The sequence below is a fragment of the Mus musculus genome, chromosome X (genome assembly GCF_000001635.26).
Source record: "Mus musculus strain C57BL/6J chromosome X, GRCm38.p6 C57BL/6J".
In the NCBI taxonomy this organism is placed as follows: domain Eukaryota; kingdom Metazoa; phylum Chordata; class Mammalia; order Rodentia; family Muridae; genus Mus; species Mus musculus.
The window spans coordinates 164,229,046-164,247,641 of NC_000086.7; the positions used below are offsets into that span (position 1 = coordinate 164,229,046).

General features: G+C 40.5%; 1 protein-coding gene across 1 annotated transcript in view; it reads right to left on the minus strand.

Annotated features, from left to right (window-relative positions):
• Window positions 1-18,596, minus strand: part of Bmx (BMX non-receptor tyrosine kinase) — a 65,352-nt gene that overhangs the window by 36,204 nt on the left and 10,552 nt on the right. The window contains exons 4-9 of the mRNA NM_009759.4: window positions 17,091-17,172; window positions 11,884-12,003; window positions 10,318-10,382; window positions 5,857-6,032; window positions 3,150-3,221; window positions 2,157-2,210 (exon numbers count right to left, since the gene is read on the minus strand). Coding sequence (NP_033889.2) covers window positions 2,157-2,210; window positions 3,150-3,221; window positions 5,857-6,032; window positions 10,318-10,382; window positions 11,884-12,003; window positions 17,091-17,172 — 569 coding nt within the window. The remainder of the gene's footprint in view (window positions 1-2,156; window positions 2,211-3,149; window positions 3,222-5,856; window positions 6,033-10,317; window positions 10,383-11,883; window positions 12,004-17,090; window positions 17,173-18,596) is intronic.

Genomic DNA, 18,596 nt, shown 5'->3' on the forward strand with positions numbered 1-18,596 from the left:
AAATGAATCCTTTCCTCTCACAAGTTGCTTTTGGTCAGTGTTTCATCATAATGGAAAGCAAACAGGCATACACCTTCCTAACCTTTTGCATGAATAGACATGTTACCCGCGCCATTATTTTGCTGGGTCCTGGCAAAAAAAAAAAAAAAAAAAAAAAAAAAAAAAAAAAAAAAAAGCAGGGCCCCAGCTCTAGCCCTAACATCTTCCATCTAAATCCCAGTGCTTCCATATTTATTTAAATGAAGTTGAATTGCTGATTGAATTAAGAATGTAAGATCCACAGATAGTGGCACTCACAGTATAGGATATACGGAAATATCAAGTACAATATAGGGTCATCATTGGGGCTCTCAGAGACTGAACCACCAACAAAAGAGCATACACAGGCTGGAGCTCGGCCTCTCCAAACATACATAGCAGATGTACAGCCTGGTCTCCATGTGAGTCCCAAACATCTGGAACGGGGGCTGTTCCAAAAGCTTTTGTCTGTCCATGGGATATGTTCTTCTAACTGGGCTACCTTGTCTGGCCTCAGTGGGAGAGGATGGGCCTAGCCCTGCAGAGACTTGATAGTGGGGGTGGGGAGGATAGCTAGAGGCCCCCATCCACTCAGAGGAGAAGGGGATGGGGAATGGGGGAAGAATTGTGGGAGGGAGTGACCAGGAGAGAGGCAATGAGCAGGATGTGAAGTGAATTAATAATAATAATAATAATAATAATAGATTAGGGTCATATAGCTCTATAAGTCTTGAGTTCCTTTTGAGAAAATATTTTTGATTTTTGAAGGAGATGGGTCTTTTATGATAATTTCCACAATGTATAAATCTCTCACATTATTTCAACCTAGTGGAGACAGTGTGGTAGAACTTCTAGTCATCTCAGTGCTAAAGACTAAGCCTTGACAATGTAAAGATTTGCTCTCCTCCCAGAGACAAGAATTGAAGCAGAAATCACCAAGGAATTCTGCTTACTGGCTTGCTTTCCATGGCTTGCTGCTTTTTTGTAGCATTCAAAACCACTTATCCAGGGGTGGCACTGTCTACAGTGAGCTGAGATGGACCCTCCCACTTATTATCAATCAAGAAAATGCCCCCATGGACATGCTCATAGGTCATTTTGATGGAGGCAATTCTACAATTGACGTTCTCTCTTCCTAGGTTTCCATCAAGTTGATAGCTAAATTAACTATAATAGGAGGCTAGAATGTAGAAAAGAAGTAGAAGCACAAGAGAATGGAGGCTATACCACATCTTCCCTAATGTGACAGTTATGCTTAGAACCTGGTGACAGATTACAGGTAAAAGGAGAAGAGGGAACATATAGGTCTATTGTAAAAGCTCTCACTTGACATGTAACCAAATACTAGCACTCACTCAGAAGAGAACTAGAGCATATGGAATCCTAGTGTCCATATGAATCCTAAAACTCTCTGAAGTCCTCTAAACGCTGAGTGACTTCAAAATACAGTATGATACACTGTTTTAATTTTTCTTTATCACAAATCTTTAATAAAGTCAATATTTATAGAATAACAGAAATCCCTGAATTTTGGAAAGATCCTTAAAGAGGCCTTGCTTAACCTTTGGCCTACCCAAGGATATAGTTTCAGTGACCACTTATTCTTATTTTCCCAGGACAGATGAATTTGTGCCAGATAACTATTGGAACTTATCTCTCTGTCAGGAATCTCAACTTTAATGTCAAATAATAAGGTCATCCTATGAATAAGACTCTATATACATAAATGCTGTTATGTTGAGTAGCTCAGTGCACTGCTGTGTGAAATTAGTGCATCATGACAAATGCTTTAGTAAGAGCTTCCAATGTTACCTTGATTAGAGGGATCCAGCAAAAAAACTAATGAGCAGAACCATTATATTATTTATCTATGAAATGAGAACGTTCAGCACATGATAAATCCAGTGAGTATATGCAGCAGATTTAGATGGTCCAGACTGGGGAAAAACATCCTCACTGATAATAACTAAGTTCATTACCACCTGCCATTTAGAAAAATGGCTCAGAGCCTCACATTAATTTACCCACGTAAGTGCAATCTTCTGAGAGTCTAACCATCTGTTTTAATACCTTTAAGGAATCAAATAAAAACATCTAATTCTAGTTTTAGAAAAACGTACAAGATTTTCAACACTCACTCATAAGCATGCAGATTTTCCTCTTCTTCTGATGAACTTGACTCAGGGAATCCCCTTAAGAAGAGTTGAGAAACAGCATGAATGCCAAACAAACAAGGAAAGCAAGAAACAATGCAACTGCCTAGTACAGCAAGAAACCATACAACCACTTAGTACAGAAATACCAAGTTATTGTATCCTCATAGACAAAATCTAGACTTCTAAGTTTCCCCTTTGCACTTGGGAAAGGTATCAGCAAAGTGAAAAATTGGTCATTCACAAGCTACATCTGTGGCCAGTGCAGGAAGAGAACACCGCTTCAACAGGAGAGGCTCCTGGGAATTCAATCGGGTTATTTAGACCCTTTCTGAAGAGTTAACCTTATGAAACACATGAAGATTCCTACGAAGATGGCTAGTGTAGAACGTTTAAAAATGTGCTGCTGGGCCTGGAGAGGTAGCTCGGTGGTTAAGAGCACTCCCTACTCTCACAGAGAGCTTCGGTTCAGTTCTTAGCACCCACATGGCAGTTCACAACTGGCTGTAATTCCAATTCCGAGAGATCCAGTGCCCTCTTCTGGCCTCTGTGGGCACTACACATATGTGGTACACAACATACATGCAGCCAAAACACTCATGCACATAAAAATAAAAAATATATAATATAATAATGTTTTTAAAATGTTGGTGATGTGGACAGAGCTATTCTTAGGGAATGATTTATTCTGGGTTGCTTTCTCACTTGTTAAAGTTGTCTGAGCCAGCATATCGCAGTACTTGAGTACTTCATGACTGAAGAGTTGATATAATCAGTGTGAGGAAAACCTTAACTAAGGAAACCTCAGTGAGGTCCACATATGTAATTCAGAGGCAAATTACATGGATATTTTTGGACTATATTTACCTTGCATGTAAAGCCTCATTGCAAACTTATTTCAAATGTGGTTAGTTTTTTATTTTTTTCTGCAAGCGGAAGTAAATTTTGAGTATAAAGTAGCGTCTCAATTGGATTTACCATGACATCTTTGAGGTGCTGTGAGAGGCGATATTTCTTTCCAGTTGGTTACTGCATGCAATGTCTTCCTCGCTGCCAGTAAAGGGATATGATTAGTGTGGTGAAAATGAAGGTTCTTAGAGAGCAGTCATACCTTCCACTGGCTCTTCTGCAAGGCTAGCAGATTAGAACGTCAGCGATTGCAGAGACGCTGGAATGGTGCATATCCAGAACCTAATTTTGTTTTATCTATCTCAGGCTATCTTTAGTTCTCTTGTCAGCCAGCCCTTGTCCATCTCTGTGTATGGCCAATCATCCCTGTGACTGACAGTAAAACCTGGAATGTATTAACTTAACAGACCTCTGGAAACATGAAATAAAAGGACAGCACTACTCGTAGAGTATGGAGATTTTTATTGTAGGTTCAAGGCAAAAAGCAGGCAGAGAGAAGAGTCCAGGGTGAACACGGCCAGCAGACTAAACCAGACCAAGAGAGGAGGGAAGGAGCGGGAGAGGATTAGGCCGACCAACCGAAGCAGCCCAGGCCAAAGTGTAGCCTGCCTTACATAGGAGGTAGAGAAGCTAGGCGAAGGGAAGCCTTAAGTTTCTCCCAGCGAGGGAGGCATTTAGGGTAGAGGTTGGGGTGGGGAATGCTGGGAGGGCCACAGGTATTGTATGGACACTGGGAGAGTTAGCCAGCGCCTGCTTTGGTATGTTAACAGGCACCTGGCTTAGCCACTTGTTGCTGGTTTTGTGAGACTTCGCAACCATTAGCTTCTACAAACCCCAAAGTTAAATTGTCATCTGGTAACATCTGAGGCCTATAACACAGGCGCTCCCTCCCTCTTTGCTATAAACCACCTCCACCACTAGGTTTTTACCCATTGAAAATGGTTTTGCTTCATGGCTTTTTTTATTGTTCTGTTTCTATGAGAAGTTCATAAAATTGCTATCTCATTAGAACATGGAATTTGAGGTGAGCTCAATTTGTGATCCTGGGCCATGGGCACTCATATCTGGCTCTAAACTCTTTCTTGTCCCCTTTGAGGTGACAGCTGGGTGGTTTTGTTGTTGTTGACGGTACATTTAAAAGTGTATGATGATTGAATGTTAATTGACAAAGCGATTTGCTTCAGCTAGGTCTTAACTTCAGCAGCAGGAGCCCTGGATCAGGAAACGGCCTGACTACCTTTGCTCTGCTCTCTTGTGGATGTGCACCACTCTGTCCTTTACATATTTGTTATGTATATTTTTCTCCTCTCTGTTGGTGTGATTAGAGCTAAAAATCTTGTACTTGCAACTCCTCCGGACACAGATGAAGCAGCAAGATTAGCGTAGACCTTTGCGGCTCATAGGCTCAGCTTTTAAGAGCACGAGGAATTGCTTACCTCCTCCTCAAGTCCAAAGGTTTCTTTGTCTGGAATTTAGACACCATTTCCTGTTTGCCTTCACAGGGGCAGGCTGCTTTGGCAAGGAAACGATCCTCTGGCTTTGTTTTAAGATATGCCAAGAGAATTCTAAATGCCCTCGTTTCTAAAATGCCTCCTCTCCACCTTCTTTACCAGTCTACCCGACCCCCAGAAGAGACGTTTGCCTTCCTCCTATGTCAGAAAATCTCATTGAAAAAGGCAAAGCAATTTATTTAGCCTTGTGTTTTGTTTTTACATTCAGTTTGTGTGTGTGTGTGAGAGAGGGGGGGGGAGGGAGAGAGAGAGAGAGAGGGAGAGACTTGCAATAGCTTGAAGTAGCAAGTTCACTCCTTCAATCATGAGAAATGTGGGACTGAACTCAGAGCCTCAGAGGTGACATGCCCTGAACTGGATACTCAGGCAGACAGCCATCTTGCCAGCCTAGATCTATACGGGAACGGGGCAAAAGACAATTAAATGTAGCCTTGCCTCCGCAGTTGGGTATAGACAATGCACTCGGAAACTAGTTGTACCCTAGAGCGGAAAACCACAATTTATTATTTTTAAAGACATTTAAATCCAATGGTATATACTTACGTTCTTTCAGGTTCCACATGACTCTGTATACAGTAAGGCATTTGCTTTAAGTAAAAATAGTGAGGGTAAGAAGAGTCAAGGAGTAGGAGATAAACTATGCGTCAGAGATAGGCTCTGCATTTAGTCTATGTAGAGACAGACACCAGCAGCCCTTGGCAAGGAAGTTGACATCTCTGAGAATGACAGAGTGGACAGTATGGTGGGGCTGAAGTCTAAGGCAGCAAAAAAGGAAGGGATAACACTTGACCAGTTGCTAGTCAGTTAAACACTTATTGAGCACCAAGACCCCAAAGACAGACTCACTTTCAATATACTTTCAATTCTGAGTTTGGATAGCATCATTGGCTGAAAACCTGAAAGGACTAAGTAAGCCTACCGTAAACTCACCCTTTTATATAAGGGAGACCTCTTATAGATTCTATGCTTAGGATTAGGCAGTTATTTGGAGGAATTGGGAGCAAGAAGGGGAGGGACTAAAATGCTAAAGCGATCATGAGGAATGTTAGATAGGATCATTGAAATATATACTCTCAGCTCCAGAGGGGCCACTGGGCTTCCCTACTCTTTTAGTTCAAGTACTCAATGTTTCTGGAAATGACCACCCTAGTTCAGCTAAGGCCTGCACTACCAGCTTTGAGGCTGTAGTCTGAGGCTACGGGACAATAGACATTCTATACTCTATATTCATATTCTGGGGAGCCGGCTTAAATGCTTAGCTTTACCTTTTCAGTTTTCTTACTTGCCACCAGTCAGGGCAGTCTTCCCTTGGAATATAGCGTATGTTGCTGGTTGGCTGGGAACCACAACTTTTCTTTGAATAGCTGTCATATTGGGGTAGAATGGCACCTGAAGATGATGCATCCATTTTGAGAACGGGAACTGCCCTTGGAATCTTCAGCTTTGCAGAACAAGAGATTTTATCATATTACAAAAGAGATACAGACCCATGAATAAAATATATGCCGGTTCCTACACAAAAGAGGGAAGATGGAAGAAAGGAAAAGAGGGAGGCATAGAGACAATATTAAGCATCAACAAGGATGTAGAACCACCGTTCACTCATGCTTTTGTTAGCTGGGAACTCATTTGCAGAATGTTGTAAGGCTGGGTGTCTCTAACCTATAGGGCAGCAATTATATATTATATCCAGTAGCAAAAATCCAACGATGTGTAAAAAAAAAATGGTCATAGTAGAATAATTAGAATTGGATAAAATGGAAACTGCCAAAACACTCATCAAGATGATACAACAGAAAATATATTGTTGATACAGTAGGCTGAAAAATGGCTTCCCTAGATGTCTATGTCCTAATTTGCAGAATCTGAGAATGTTTTTCATGGTGAAAGAGATTCTGCTGACTATGACTAAATTTAGGTGTTTTCGATGGAGGGATTATTCTGAGAGATAGAGATGAACCTGATATAATCAAATGTGCAAGGGATTAGGTAGAACATGTGACTATGTGAGTAGGGGCAGAGAGCAGAGAAGCTGCTGCCCTTCCAGTTCTGAAGATGAAGGACAGCATCTGGAACCACTGCAAATGTCAGCCTTCGGAGGCTAAGTAAGGCAGGCAAAGATTGCCCCTAAAGCTCCCAGAGGAAACATTAAGCTAGACTCATTTGTAAGCTTTTAAAATTCAGAACTATGAAGCAATAACTCAATAAATCATGTTGCTTTAAGTCATCAAATTTGTGGTAATTTGTTAGGACAACAATAAGAGAATAGTTCAGTAGTATAACCATATGATAGACTTCTATATGAAATGAGAATAAAATATAACCACTTATTAAAAATTAAAACTCCCATAACTGAACCATAAAAGACAGATAAGTGACTTAGTAATCTATCTCTATGCCTATCTCTCCTCCCTCTCATGTGTGTGTGTGTGTGTGTGTGTGTGTGTGTGTGTATCTATCTGTCTGTCTGTGTGAGGATGTGTTTGGGTAACTCAAGCAAACAATCAATGAGGTTGAACATCTCTCTGACTAGCAATTGCTCTTGACTAATGTGCTAACTGAAATAAAACCTAAGTACCCCTGACATTTCCTGATGTTCTATTAATCTGAGTGTGTTTTATGTAGATTGGTTCAGTTTTGGAAATTTACAAGCTGAGCATATTTGTGTACATTAGACTCTATTAAAAATTCATTCTGTATGAACTTTAAATATGATTTTTTTCTTGTATTGTATTTTCCTTCTTTTGTTTCAGGGCTAACATTTATCTAGAGTTGAGGATTCACAAAGGATGCCATCATTGATAAAATTCAAAGAAGGGTTCTCTCCAAAGATTGCATTATAAAATTATTCAAATGCAATCTGAGCAGAATGACCATAGGGCTGCCACCCTCTCCCCTCATTCAGAAAATACACTCTACCTAGTACTACAAGTACTGTAGTTGTATGTGCGCACATCACACACACACACACACACACACACACACACACATGATGGTGTGAAGAGGGAGGAGAGAAAGTGGGAGAAGTGTCTGCATAGGAATTTACGCTGCCATCTGCTCTGAGTAGCCACCTCCCTATGCCCTCTGTCTTAGAAAAGCACCAGCCTTCAGTCTTATGGCCCACTCTTACCCTGTGTCATCTCATCCTGACCCTTAACTGTAAATTATGCCCCAAAACATCTTGTTTCCAAATAATGTTACATTTTGAAATTCTGTATGGACACGAAACTGGAGAATGCTACCTAATGTATTTTTTTAATGAGTTGTTTTTGTCAGTTGTGTTGATTAGAAAAATGATATGTGTTTTTATCAGAAAGAGAAAAATATCAGAAATTAAAACACACCATAGATCAGAGATGCCACTTGAAACACCTCCTAGGATTAGAAAAGGCTGACACCTGCCTGGGAATCCTAAGAATTGAAGACCATGGCTATCAACAGAAGAAAGAGGCAGGCAAGTTGCATATATTTTAATGATCTAGATCTGTCTAAATATTGTTTGTTTTTCTGTAGAAAGGCTCCATCCTTGGTTACAAGTTGGCTAGAAACCGTCTTGAAGGGACCCTGTCCAAAAGAGGTGGGATCACCCAGCGTCAACTTGGGGTTTGACAAATGCTTTAAAGACTGAATGGCAAGACATCTCTCCTGTCACGAAGTTCCATCGCATCTGCCCCCTCAGCAGTACATTGATATAATTCTCTCATAAGATAAAAGATGTTTTGGAAAGTTCGTACAACTGCCATCACTACTAGATCATAATAGGACCATGTATAGCTATGGAAGTATGTCGTTTTTTTTTTCAATATATTCTTGTTACTTGGCTTTACCCTTATGGTTCCATGATCTCTGCCCCAAAGCAGGCTGCCAGCAAGAAGAGGTTGTAACTTACAGAAAGGTAGCTATAGCAGCAGATGGAGACACTTTAGAAGCTGGCTGTTGTTATTGTTTTTATGTTTTGTTTTGTTTTTTTTCTCCCCTCTCCCTCTCCCTCTCCCTCTCCCTCTCCCTCTCAACTCTCCCTCTCAACTCTCCCTCTCAACTCTCCCTCTCAACTCTCCCTCTCAACTCTCCCTCTCAACTCTCCCTCTCAACTGTCCCTCCCCCTCCTCCTCCCCCTCCCCCCTCTCTCTTGACCAGGCTGGCCTGCAACTCAGAGATCCTGAGTGCTGGGATTAAAGGTGTGTACCACTGTCCCCAGCTCTCTTTGGAGGCTGTTCTAATGATCAGTTTAGGGAAATTTTCATTATACTACAGTAACTGGAAAACTATTGAGTCTGTCAAAGAATTTATCTGGAAGCAGAGAAGTTGCAGTAAATGGCTTGGGGTGAATAACAGAGGGAATCAACTATGCTGTTTAATGTTTCATATTCTATAGACTCCTATTTCATCACCAGGATACTTTCACAAGGTAGTTTTGTCCATGTTTGTAAGAAAAGAAACACTGTCTGTTATGAGTGATACCATTCCAAAGATTTGTCTCACATGAGCACATTTTTGGTGGCTTATAGGTTTGCTGGTTAGCAAAAGACCTAGTAGTTAATAAATAATAAAATGTTACCATGGGTCTGTGTTTGAAACACTATTTTATAGATATAAGTGAAACATTATTTAATACTAACTATATGTGTGTGTGTGATAGCTCATAGTTTTTTTTTTCTCTCTCTCTGCTGAGAAGTTCATATGAAATCCACATTTTCTAGTCTCGAATCTGGCAACTGTTGGTTTATTTGCTATATCCTGCTTGCAAAATATTTTTTAGACTATTGACTTAGAGATAATTGCACACCTGTTGGAACATGGCCCATGAATTAAGCTGTGTGAGAAGCGTTCTGAGAGCTTGTAAGATAACTCCACGGGAACAAAACAAATGTTTTGTAACTTCTGTTTCTCTAAAACATGGGTTGTTCTTAGAATGTGCGTTTGTGCCCCTCCCAGGGATAGTAGTAAATAGGAGTGGGTTTATTTCAGATTACTCAACATCTTACTTTTGTTAGTCCAAAGAAGTTTCCAGGCGTGGTTTTCCTTTGAATATACAGTTTAATCTCATGTGACCTTTGCTCATTTGACCTTCCTTAACTGTCAGAATACCCTCAAAATATAAGTTGTCTGATGCTCTGAATAAAGTCAGCTATTGCATGAGACTTTAGTCTGCCCCATTTTTTTAGGGCCTGCTTCCCAGGTTCATGTTCCCAACTAGAGCTGTAACACACACCCATGTATACTGTTCACTTATTGTTACACTAGTCACAACAGGAAGGAAATGGAACAAGCATAAGTGTCCATCAACAGATGGCTGGATAAAAAATGTGAATCATATGCACATTGGAATTTAATTCAGCCATTAAAAGAAACCCAAATCATGAGATTTTCAGGGAAAAACATGGGAACTGGAAAGCATTATGTTAAATAAACCGGATCCAGAAAGACAAATGCTATACATTTTCTCTCATATACATAATTTAGAATTATGTGTACATGTGTATGTAAGAATGCATATGTCTCTCTGTGTGTAAATGTGTGTGTTTAGATCATAAACTAAAACAGGAATAATAAGGAGGGAGGAAGGAAAATGTAAGGGGGAAAGTGAGAGGTAATGGTACATAGGACACGCCTGCAGACTATAAAAGGGAACCAGTGGGGGAGAAGAGAGAGGATGAATTACGACAAAATAGAATGGCATGTGTGCAAATAGCCCATCCTTAAAAAGAATTTAAAACTGGACTTACTAGCCTCTCTGGGAAAGTGGGAGCTCTGTGTTTCTCATCACTGATTGCGATGTGCAGATCAGCATCTGAAAAGCAAACAGAACAAAGGAAAACACCCGACACAGGGAGTCAGAAAAGAAATGAACCACTCTCACCAAATCAACTGAACTTAGACAACATTTCAAGCAATTCTGGAGTGTTCTCGTGTAATGCTCAACTCAAACAGCACTCTTCCACCTCCAGCTACTGAAATAGTGCAATGCCTGGATTGAAGTTCAAGTTCCTCTAAATCCAACAAGCAATTTATACCTCATTTCCACATGTTATTAAGAAACCAACACACCTGTAGAGAATGACCAATTACTTTAAACAAATCTCGTAATGCTAGTCATCATAATGTTGGCATATGTGATAATTAAGACTCTTACTTTTAAAATTGTGTTTTTGCTATATATTTTAATAAGTAGACTTGTTTCGTGAGTTTTTTGTTTTTTATATAAGAATTGATCTCTCTCCCTCTTCCTCTCCCTTTCCCTCTCCCCCTCCCTCCCCCTCCCCCCTCTGTGTGTGTGTGTGTGTGTGTGTGTGTGTGTGTGTGTGTGTTGACAGGGTCTCAGTGTGAGGGTTAGTTTTAAACTTACTATGTAGCTCAGACTAGTCTCAAACTATATCTTCTTGACTCAGCTCTTAAGTACCAAGATTACAAATATATGCCGTCATGCCTGCTTGGATGTGTCTGTGTACCACATGCATGCAGTGTCCAAGGAGGCTGGAAGAAGGCACTGGATCCGCTGGAACTAGACTTATAGATTGTGAAGTGCCAGATGAGTGCTGGAAACCAAACCCAGGCCCTCTCTGGAAAAGCAGCTGGTACTACTGAACCACCTCTCCTGCCTCTCATTTTCTTTCTTTTAAAGAATTATTTATTAAAATTATATGTATATGAGTACACTGTAGCCATCTTCAGACACACCAGAAGATGGCATCAGATCCCATTACAGATGGTTGTGAGCTACTATGTGGTTGTTGGGAATTGAACTCCGGTCCTCTGGAAGAGCCGGCAGTGCTCTTACTTGCTGAGTCATCTCTCCAGCCCTCATTTTCTTATCAAGTGGGAAACCTAGCAGTTTGATTTCTGGTGATATGCTCACCACATTTTGATTCTAATGAGTTTGTTTTAAACTACAGAATTATCAGAGGCCTTATTGGATTTCTTGACCCATGGTTTCAATTTTTTATTAAAATGTTTTCATAAAGTATATTTTGATTATACTCTTTTCTCTCCCCCAACTCCTCCTAAATTCTCCCCACCTCCCTACCCATCCAAGTTCATCTTCTTTTCTCTCTGTTTATTATGGTTTCAATTTTATAAGCATTTCTCATGAAATGAAAAACAGGCACATATTAATATTGAGGGAGTATGAGTCAACTGACACTAAAAATAGACTTCATTTTTAACTTAGCATTCACAAAGCTGTATTACATACGATGTCAATCAATATGGTGTATTTTGGAAAACTAATCTGGCATTGGGCAGGCTTCACCTAGTGGCCACCCCAACGCACCCCAAGTTCCCATCACACATACATGCTTCCCAGAGAGTGCATCCTGGGGCTGCTTTGCAGCTCTGCTGGCAACACAGGAACTTTCCATCCACAAAGAAGCCACTGTGATACTTGATCAACAGGTGAGGGTTGCCCCGTATCTCTGAAGGGCAAGCAGGAAGGATACAAGATGTCAACAGAAGTTGGCCCAAAAGAAGCAATGCAATAAGTAAGTGCTATAATCTCAGTGCAATGGCAGTCTCATTTATCAGCAACTAAGGTCAGACCCAGTGTCTACCAAAGCAGTTGGTTTTCACCAGGAAGTTAATAAACTCAAAGAATAAACAGAAACCACAGCATAATCCACAGTCTAACTACAGCATAATAATGTATCATTCTGACATGAGTGAGTTAGGAAAAATGTATATTCTGGCTAGCTTGTCATTTTTTTCCATTTTTTTATTAGGTATTTAGCTCATTTACATTTCCAATGCTATACCAAAAGTCCCCCATACCCACCCACCCCCACTCCCCTACCCACCCACTCCCCCTTTTTGGCCCTGGCGTTCCCCTGTACTGGGGCATATAAAGTTTGCAAGTCCAATGGGCCTCTCTTTGCAGTGATGGCCGACTAGGCCATCTTTTGATACATATGCAGCTAGAGACAAGAGTTCCGGGGTACTGCTTAGTTCATATTGTTGTTCCACCTATAGGGTTGCAGTTCCCTTTAGTTCCTTGGGTGCTTTCTCTAGTTCCTCCATTGGGGGCCCTGTGGTCCATTCAATAGCTGACTGTGAGCATCCACTTCTGTGTTTGCTAGGCCCTGGCATAGTCTCACAAGAGACAGCTATATCTGGGTCCTTTCAGCAAAATCTTGCTAGTGTATGCAATGGTGTCAGCGTTTGGAAGCTGATCATGGGATGGATCTCTGGATATGGCAATCACTAGATGGTCCATCCTTTCGTCACACTTCCAAATTTTGTCTATGTAACTCCTTCCATGGGTGTTTTGTTTCCTATTCAAAGAAGGGGCAAAGTGTCCACACTTTGGTCTTCGTTCTCTTGAGTTTAATGTGTTTAGCAAATTGTATCTTATATCTTGGGTATCCTAGGTTTGGGGCTAATATCCACTTATCAGTGAATACATATTGTGTGAGTTTCTTTGTGAATGTGTTACCTCACTCAGGATGATGCCCTCCAGGTCCATTCATTTGGCTAGGAATTTCATAAATTCATTCTTTTTAATAGCTGAGTAGTACTCCATTGTGTAAATGTACCATATTTTCTGTATCCATTCCTCTGTTGAGAGGCATCTGGGTTCTTTCCAGCTTCTGGCTATTATAAATAAGGCTGCTATGAACATAGTGGAACATGTGTCCTTCTTACCGGTTGGGGCATCTTCTGGATATATGCCCAGAAGAGGTATTGCTGGATCTTCCGGTAGTACTATGTCCAATTTTCTGAGGAACTGCCAGACTGACTTCCAGAGTGGTTGTACAAGCTTGCAATCCCACCAACAATGGAGGAGTGTTCCTCTTTCTCCACATCCTCGCCAGCATCTGCTGTCACCTGAATTTTTCATCTTAGCCATTCTGACTGGTGTGAGGTGGAATCTCAGGGTTGTTTTGATTTGCATTTCCCTGATGATTAAGGATGTTGAACATTTTTTCAGGTGCTTCTCTGCCATTCGGTATTCCTCGGGTGAGAAATCTTTGTTCAGTTCTGAGCCCCATTTTTAATGGGGTTATTTGATTTTATGGAGTCTATCTTCTTGAGTTCTTTATATATATTGGATATTAGTCCCCTGTCCGATTTGGGATAGGTAAAGATCCTTTCCCAATCTGTTGGTGGTCTTTTTGTCTTATTGACGGTGTCTTTTGCCTTGCAGAAGCTTTGCAATTTTATGAGGTCCCATTTATCGATTCTCGATCTTATAGCACAAGCCATTGCTGTTCTATTCAGGAATTTTTCTCCTGTACCCATATCTTCGAGGCTTTTCCCTACTTTCTCCTCTATAAGTTTCAGTGTCTCTGGTTTTATGTGGAGTTCCTTAATCCACTTAGATTTGAGCTTAGTACAAGGAGATAGGAATGGATCAATTCGCAATCTTCTACATGATAACCGCCAGTTGTGCCAGCACCATTTGTTGAAAATGCTGTCTTTTTTCCACTGGATGGTTTTAGCTCCCTTGTCAAAGATCAAGTGACCATAGGTGTGTGGGTTCATCTCTGGGTCTTCAATTCTGTTCCATTGGTCTACTTGTCTGTCGCTATACCAGTACCATGCAGTTTTTATCACAATTGCTCTGTAGTAAAGCTTTAGGTCGGGCATGGTGATTCCACCAGAGGTTCTTTTATCCTTGAGAAGAGTTTTTGCTATCCTCGGTTTTTTGTTATTCCAGATGAATCTGCCGATTGCCCTTTCTAATTCGTTGAAGAATTGAGTTGGAATTTTGATGGGGATTGCATTGAATCTAGCTTGTCATTAAGATTTTATAAATACCTATGGAAAGGTCCTGACTGGGTTACAGCACCTGATGGTCTTTGGTGGGAGAAGTAGGCTTCGTGGTAGGACTAGATCTTGGGAAAAAAGAGTTTCTAAGATCATGTACTTAAGATGGGTTTTCATTTGGAAAAGTTTCAAAGGTACAGTAAGAATCATGCACTACTATGTCCTTTTCCCACCTGTTCCTTAGATCCACCAATTGTTAACTATTTTATTTTACTGCTTCTTTCTTTTTAAGACATACATAATTTTTGTTCTAAAATTTTATCATTATTATTCAATCATTAATTTAGAATGAACAGCAGATATATGGCTTGAATAATGTCACCCATAAATATTTCCCCACACAGTTTCTATTACCAGGGGTATTCTCTTACCTAACTATAAAGCAAATTTTCAATTTCAGGAAATCTAATATATTTTATATTTGATTTCCTCCAATTGTTCCAATAATGTTCTTTAAATTACTTTTTTTCCTGATCAAAGTTCTGGTCCAGCATTATTTATGAAATTTAGTTATTTAGTTGTCCTTGAGTTAGAATAGTTTCTTGTCTTTTCTTTGTCTTCCATGACTTTGACATCCTTACTCTAAGGGATAAATAATTTGAGGGGGTGGGAAGCTACCTTTTTTGGGGCAAAGTCTCATATATACAAATCTAACTTTGTCTCACTGTGCAGCCAAAGCTGATCTTGACTCTTGACTCCTGCCTCCACCTTCCAAATGCTGGGACTACAGAACTCCCCCAGCACACCTAACTAGAAGCTGCTTTTGTAGGATATGTGTATATTAGAAAAGAGGAGCTAAGGTGAGCTTAGTGGTAGGGCACCTGTCTAGTAGAAACCAAGTCCCAGGCTCCATCTCCAGTAGTGGAAAAGTGAACCATGAGAACAAGGCAATGTTAGTCTCGACAAATTAAATTCCAATCTTGAAATGTTTCTATGTACAGAGAATTAATGAGTTTTGCAATACAGCAGAGAAACCTCCAAGGACTTAATAGATAATAGCTTAAGAAGCATCTTTAATTGAGGAGAGTTGGTTGTATGTGTGACTTCAACTCTTTCCTCTTGATTTTATCTTCATCTAGAAAATCCTTAACTTTGAAACCAAGAGAGTCTTGTTCTTCCCTTATTAACCCAACCTAAGGAATAATAATTAATATTGTGCTGGATCACTGAAGGGGTATAAGATAGTATATATAAGTCTTTGGCCTCAGTTGCTCAGTAAACGTAGGTTTTAGTAATAACATTTATTTAGTACATCTCAATTCAGTTCCTTGCTGGCCCCAAGGAAAAACTAATGAGCATTAAAGGTTAATTATGACAGAATGAGTTAAGATCATAAAATGCTAATTTCTGATTTTAGTTCCAAAAAAAATCATTAGAATTTCATGCTCTCTTGCTATCTAATCTGTTGCTCTTTAATGTGTCAAGATTTCTAATGTATCCAACCAAAAGGATTTAGGTTCCTGGGTAACGAATTCTCCAACAACGTCTGAAAGTCTGCATTGCAAGTTTCCACACTTAATGATATTTTAAAAACTGTATGTGACTTTATCTATTTTTTCTCAGGTGCATCTCTGCCCAACAACCCTGAGGATTGATTGTTACTGCTGTCATAACTCTTACAGAGTTAAATAGACTGATATGGCGCAAACTGGGGGAACTTCATAAGGAGAGGAGAGGAGAGGAGAGGAGAGGAGAGGAGAGGAGAGGAGAGGAGAGGAGAGGAGAGGAGAGGAGAGGAGAGGAGAGGAGAGGAGAGAGAGGAGAGGTTTGTCTGGCCCTTACAGAGATACCCATTTAACTTCATTGAGAAGATAATGGATAATGAGAGACAATTCTCATCCTAAAGGACCACTTCACTATTCTACAAAATAGATTGCTAAGTCCTTTCACAGAAAGGGAAAATGGAGAAGTTTGTGTGGTAAAAGATGTATTTGCATTGATGTGGAATGGGTGTGTGGAATGGGAGGTGTACTGAGATTTTGCCATCATCTAAAAAGTAAATGGGAAGACAAAATCTTCCTCTGTCTAGGATGTTAAAACCTGAAGCTGCACCAGTATAGCCACTGACTTGAGTTACATATCATCCTTACTACGTGACCTTTTCAAACCTAAAAAGATTATAGAGGGAAACATCATGGCACCAAATTAATAATAACAATTCTCTTCCTTATTACTGAAGCAACTTAAAAATCACAAATTAAATCTTTATTAAATTCTCAGTTTGGGCCAAACTATAGTGACTTAGGTTAAAATATAGTGATTTTAAAAGGTTGGATTCAGGTTATTGAGTTTTGAGTTTCCCATTACGAAGGTTTGTGGCATTTGGCTGCTTTCCTTTAAACTTGTGTAAAAAATGAAGACTAATAATAATATCCTTGTCCACAGAGTTGTCAAGAGGATTATGTAACAAGATGCAACATGTGCTTGATAGAGTGCTGGCAAGTGGTAAGTGCTCAGCCCTTATTAATGCTAACTGTTTGTGAACATTGGCAGTCTGGCCCCAACAGGACTTGAAGCACAGCAGGAAGCACAGTCGGCCTGCCCCTTGTCCCCACCCCACCCCCACCCCCACCATGCCCAGGGAAAACACAATAGCTAGCTCTGTGCTCGGTGTGAAAGCTACGGTGATCCGCAGGCTTCCTGCCTGTAACACTGAGAAAGCAAAAGCAAGCATGAATACACTCATCCTCCTGAGCGTCACAGGAAAACAATTCAAGCCTTCATTTTAGCATTTCGTTACCTTTTTGCAGCGCTTTTAACCACTGACATCGGCTCTCTTCATTCGATGCATAGACATAAAGAAGCCCATCTTTATACACAATCTGCATGGAGGGGGGAAAGCAATGAATTTTGATACGTGTTTCATAGTTCAATCTGGTGTACCTGTAAAATTTTATGTTATTAGAAATAAACCTTTTCTCATAGAACATATATTAGCTTTGGAATTAATTTAATATGGTAAACTACATATTTCTTACAAGTGCTGGAGTCTATCTTTCTAACCAGTAGAAACCTTTTATGAGGTTGGAGAGATGGTTTTGTAGGTAAGGAAAGCGGGGCATGCTGTGCCCAAACCTGCAAGTCCTGTCCTCTGGAAGTCACAGAGAGGAAGATTCCTGGAGATCCTATCTCAGGGGAATCAACTGGAAGGTGACAGAGCCAGACACCTGGTGTCCTCTTGCCTCCACAGGCAGGACACCCACTGCCCTGCTCTTGTACCCACATGCTTATACACCTGCCCCAGTTTGAAAATTACAATACTCTCTCTCTGGATCAGACTTCTTTTACAACTGGAAAATAATATATACCACTTATGAAAGATCTCCTAGTAGCTGGGCTCATCCTACTTCAATAGCTTTCCTTTTATTTATATATAAGTATGTGGTTTCTTTTTCTAACAAATGAGCAAGTATACTCAGAGATAAGTTGCGATGGTGATGGTGGGGGTTTGTTTTGTTTTGAGACAGGGTTTCTCTGTGTGGCTTTGGTTGCCCTGGAATTTCCTCTGTAAACCAGACTGGCTGCACAAAGGTCTGCCTGTCTTTACTTCTCCAATGAGTGCTAGGATTAAAGGCATGCACCACCATCACCCCAGCTAAGTTGTGATGTATCTTTATGAGTATATACACACAGGTAGTGGGCTAGGAACTCTGTAGGGCTGGAAAACATTTGTGGCTTTGAATAGCCTCTGTGTCCCTGCTGTGTTTAAGGTCGCCTCCATGGGCACACTCTCCCTTGGTTTTCCCCAACTGGGTGATAGTTTTGCAGTAGGTCTGACTCAGCTGAAACCATTCACAGTTATTCTACTCTATCTAGCAGGGGACTATTTAAAGTTCTTTGGGGGCTATGGGTTAGCAAGGTGGCTCAGAAGGAAGGGTGCTTTGCCATCAAGCCTGATTACCTGATTTGGATTTTCTGAACCCACAGGGTTAAAGGAAAGAACTACTCCTATAAGCTGTCCTCTGACTCCACCTTCGTGCATGTGGAAGCATATCACACACACACACACACACACACACACACACACACACACCTAAATGCTTTAAAAAAAAAGATTTCTTTGGTGTAAAGTCAAAGTTGGTTAACATAGAATGTAGAGCCCTCCACAGTATAGCACCACCTGCTTGTGTAGGCTTGCCTCTTTCATGCTCTTATTCCAGCCTCCAGTGCCTTGGCACTTGTTATTTAGTGTGTCCTGCTATCTCCTCCGTCATTAGTCCTTCCCAACCCAACTGTGACCTCCAAC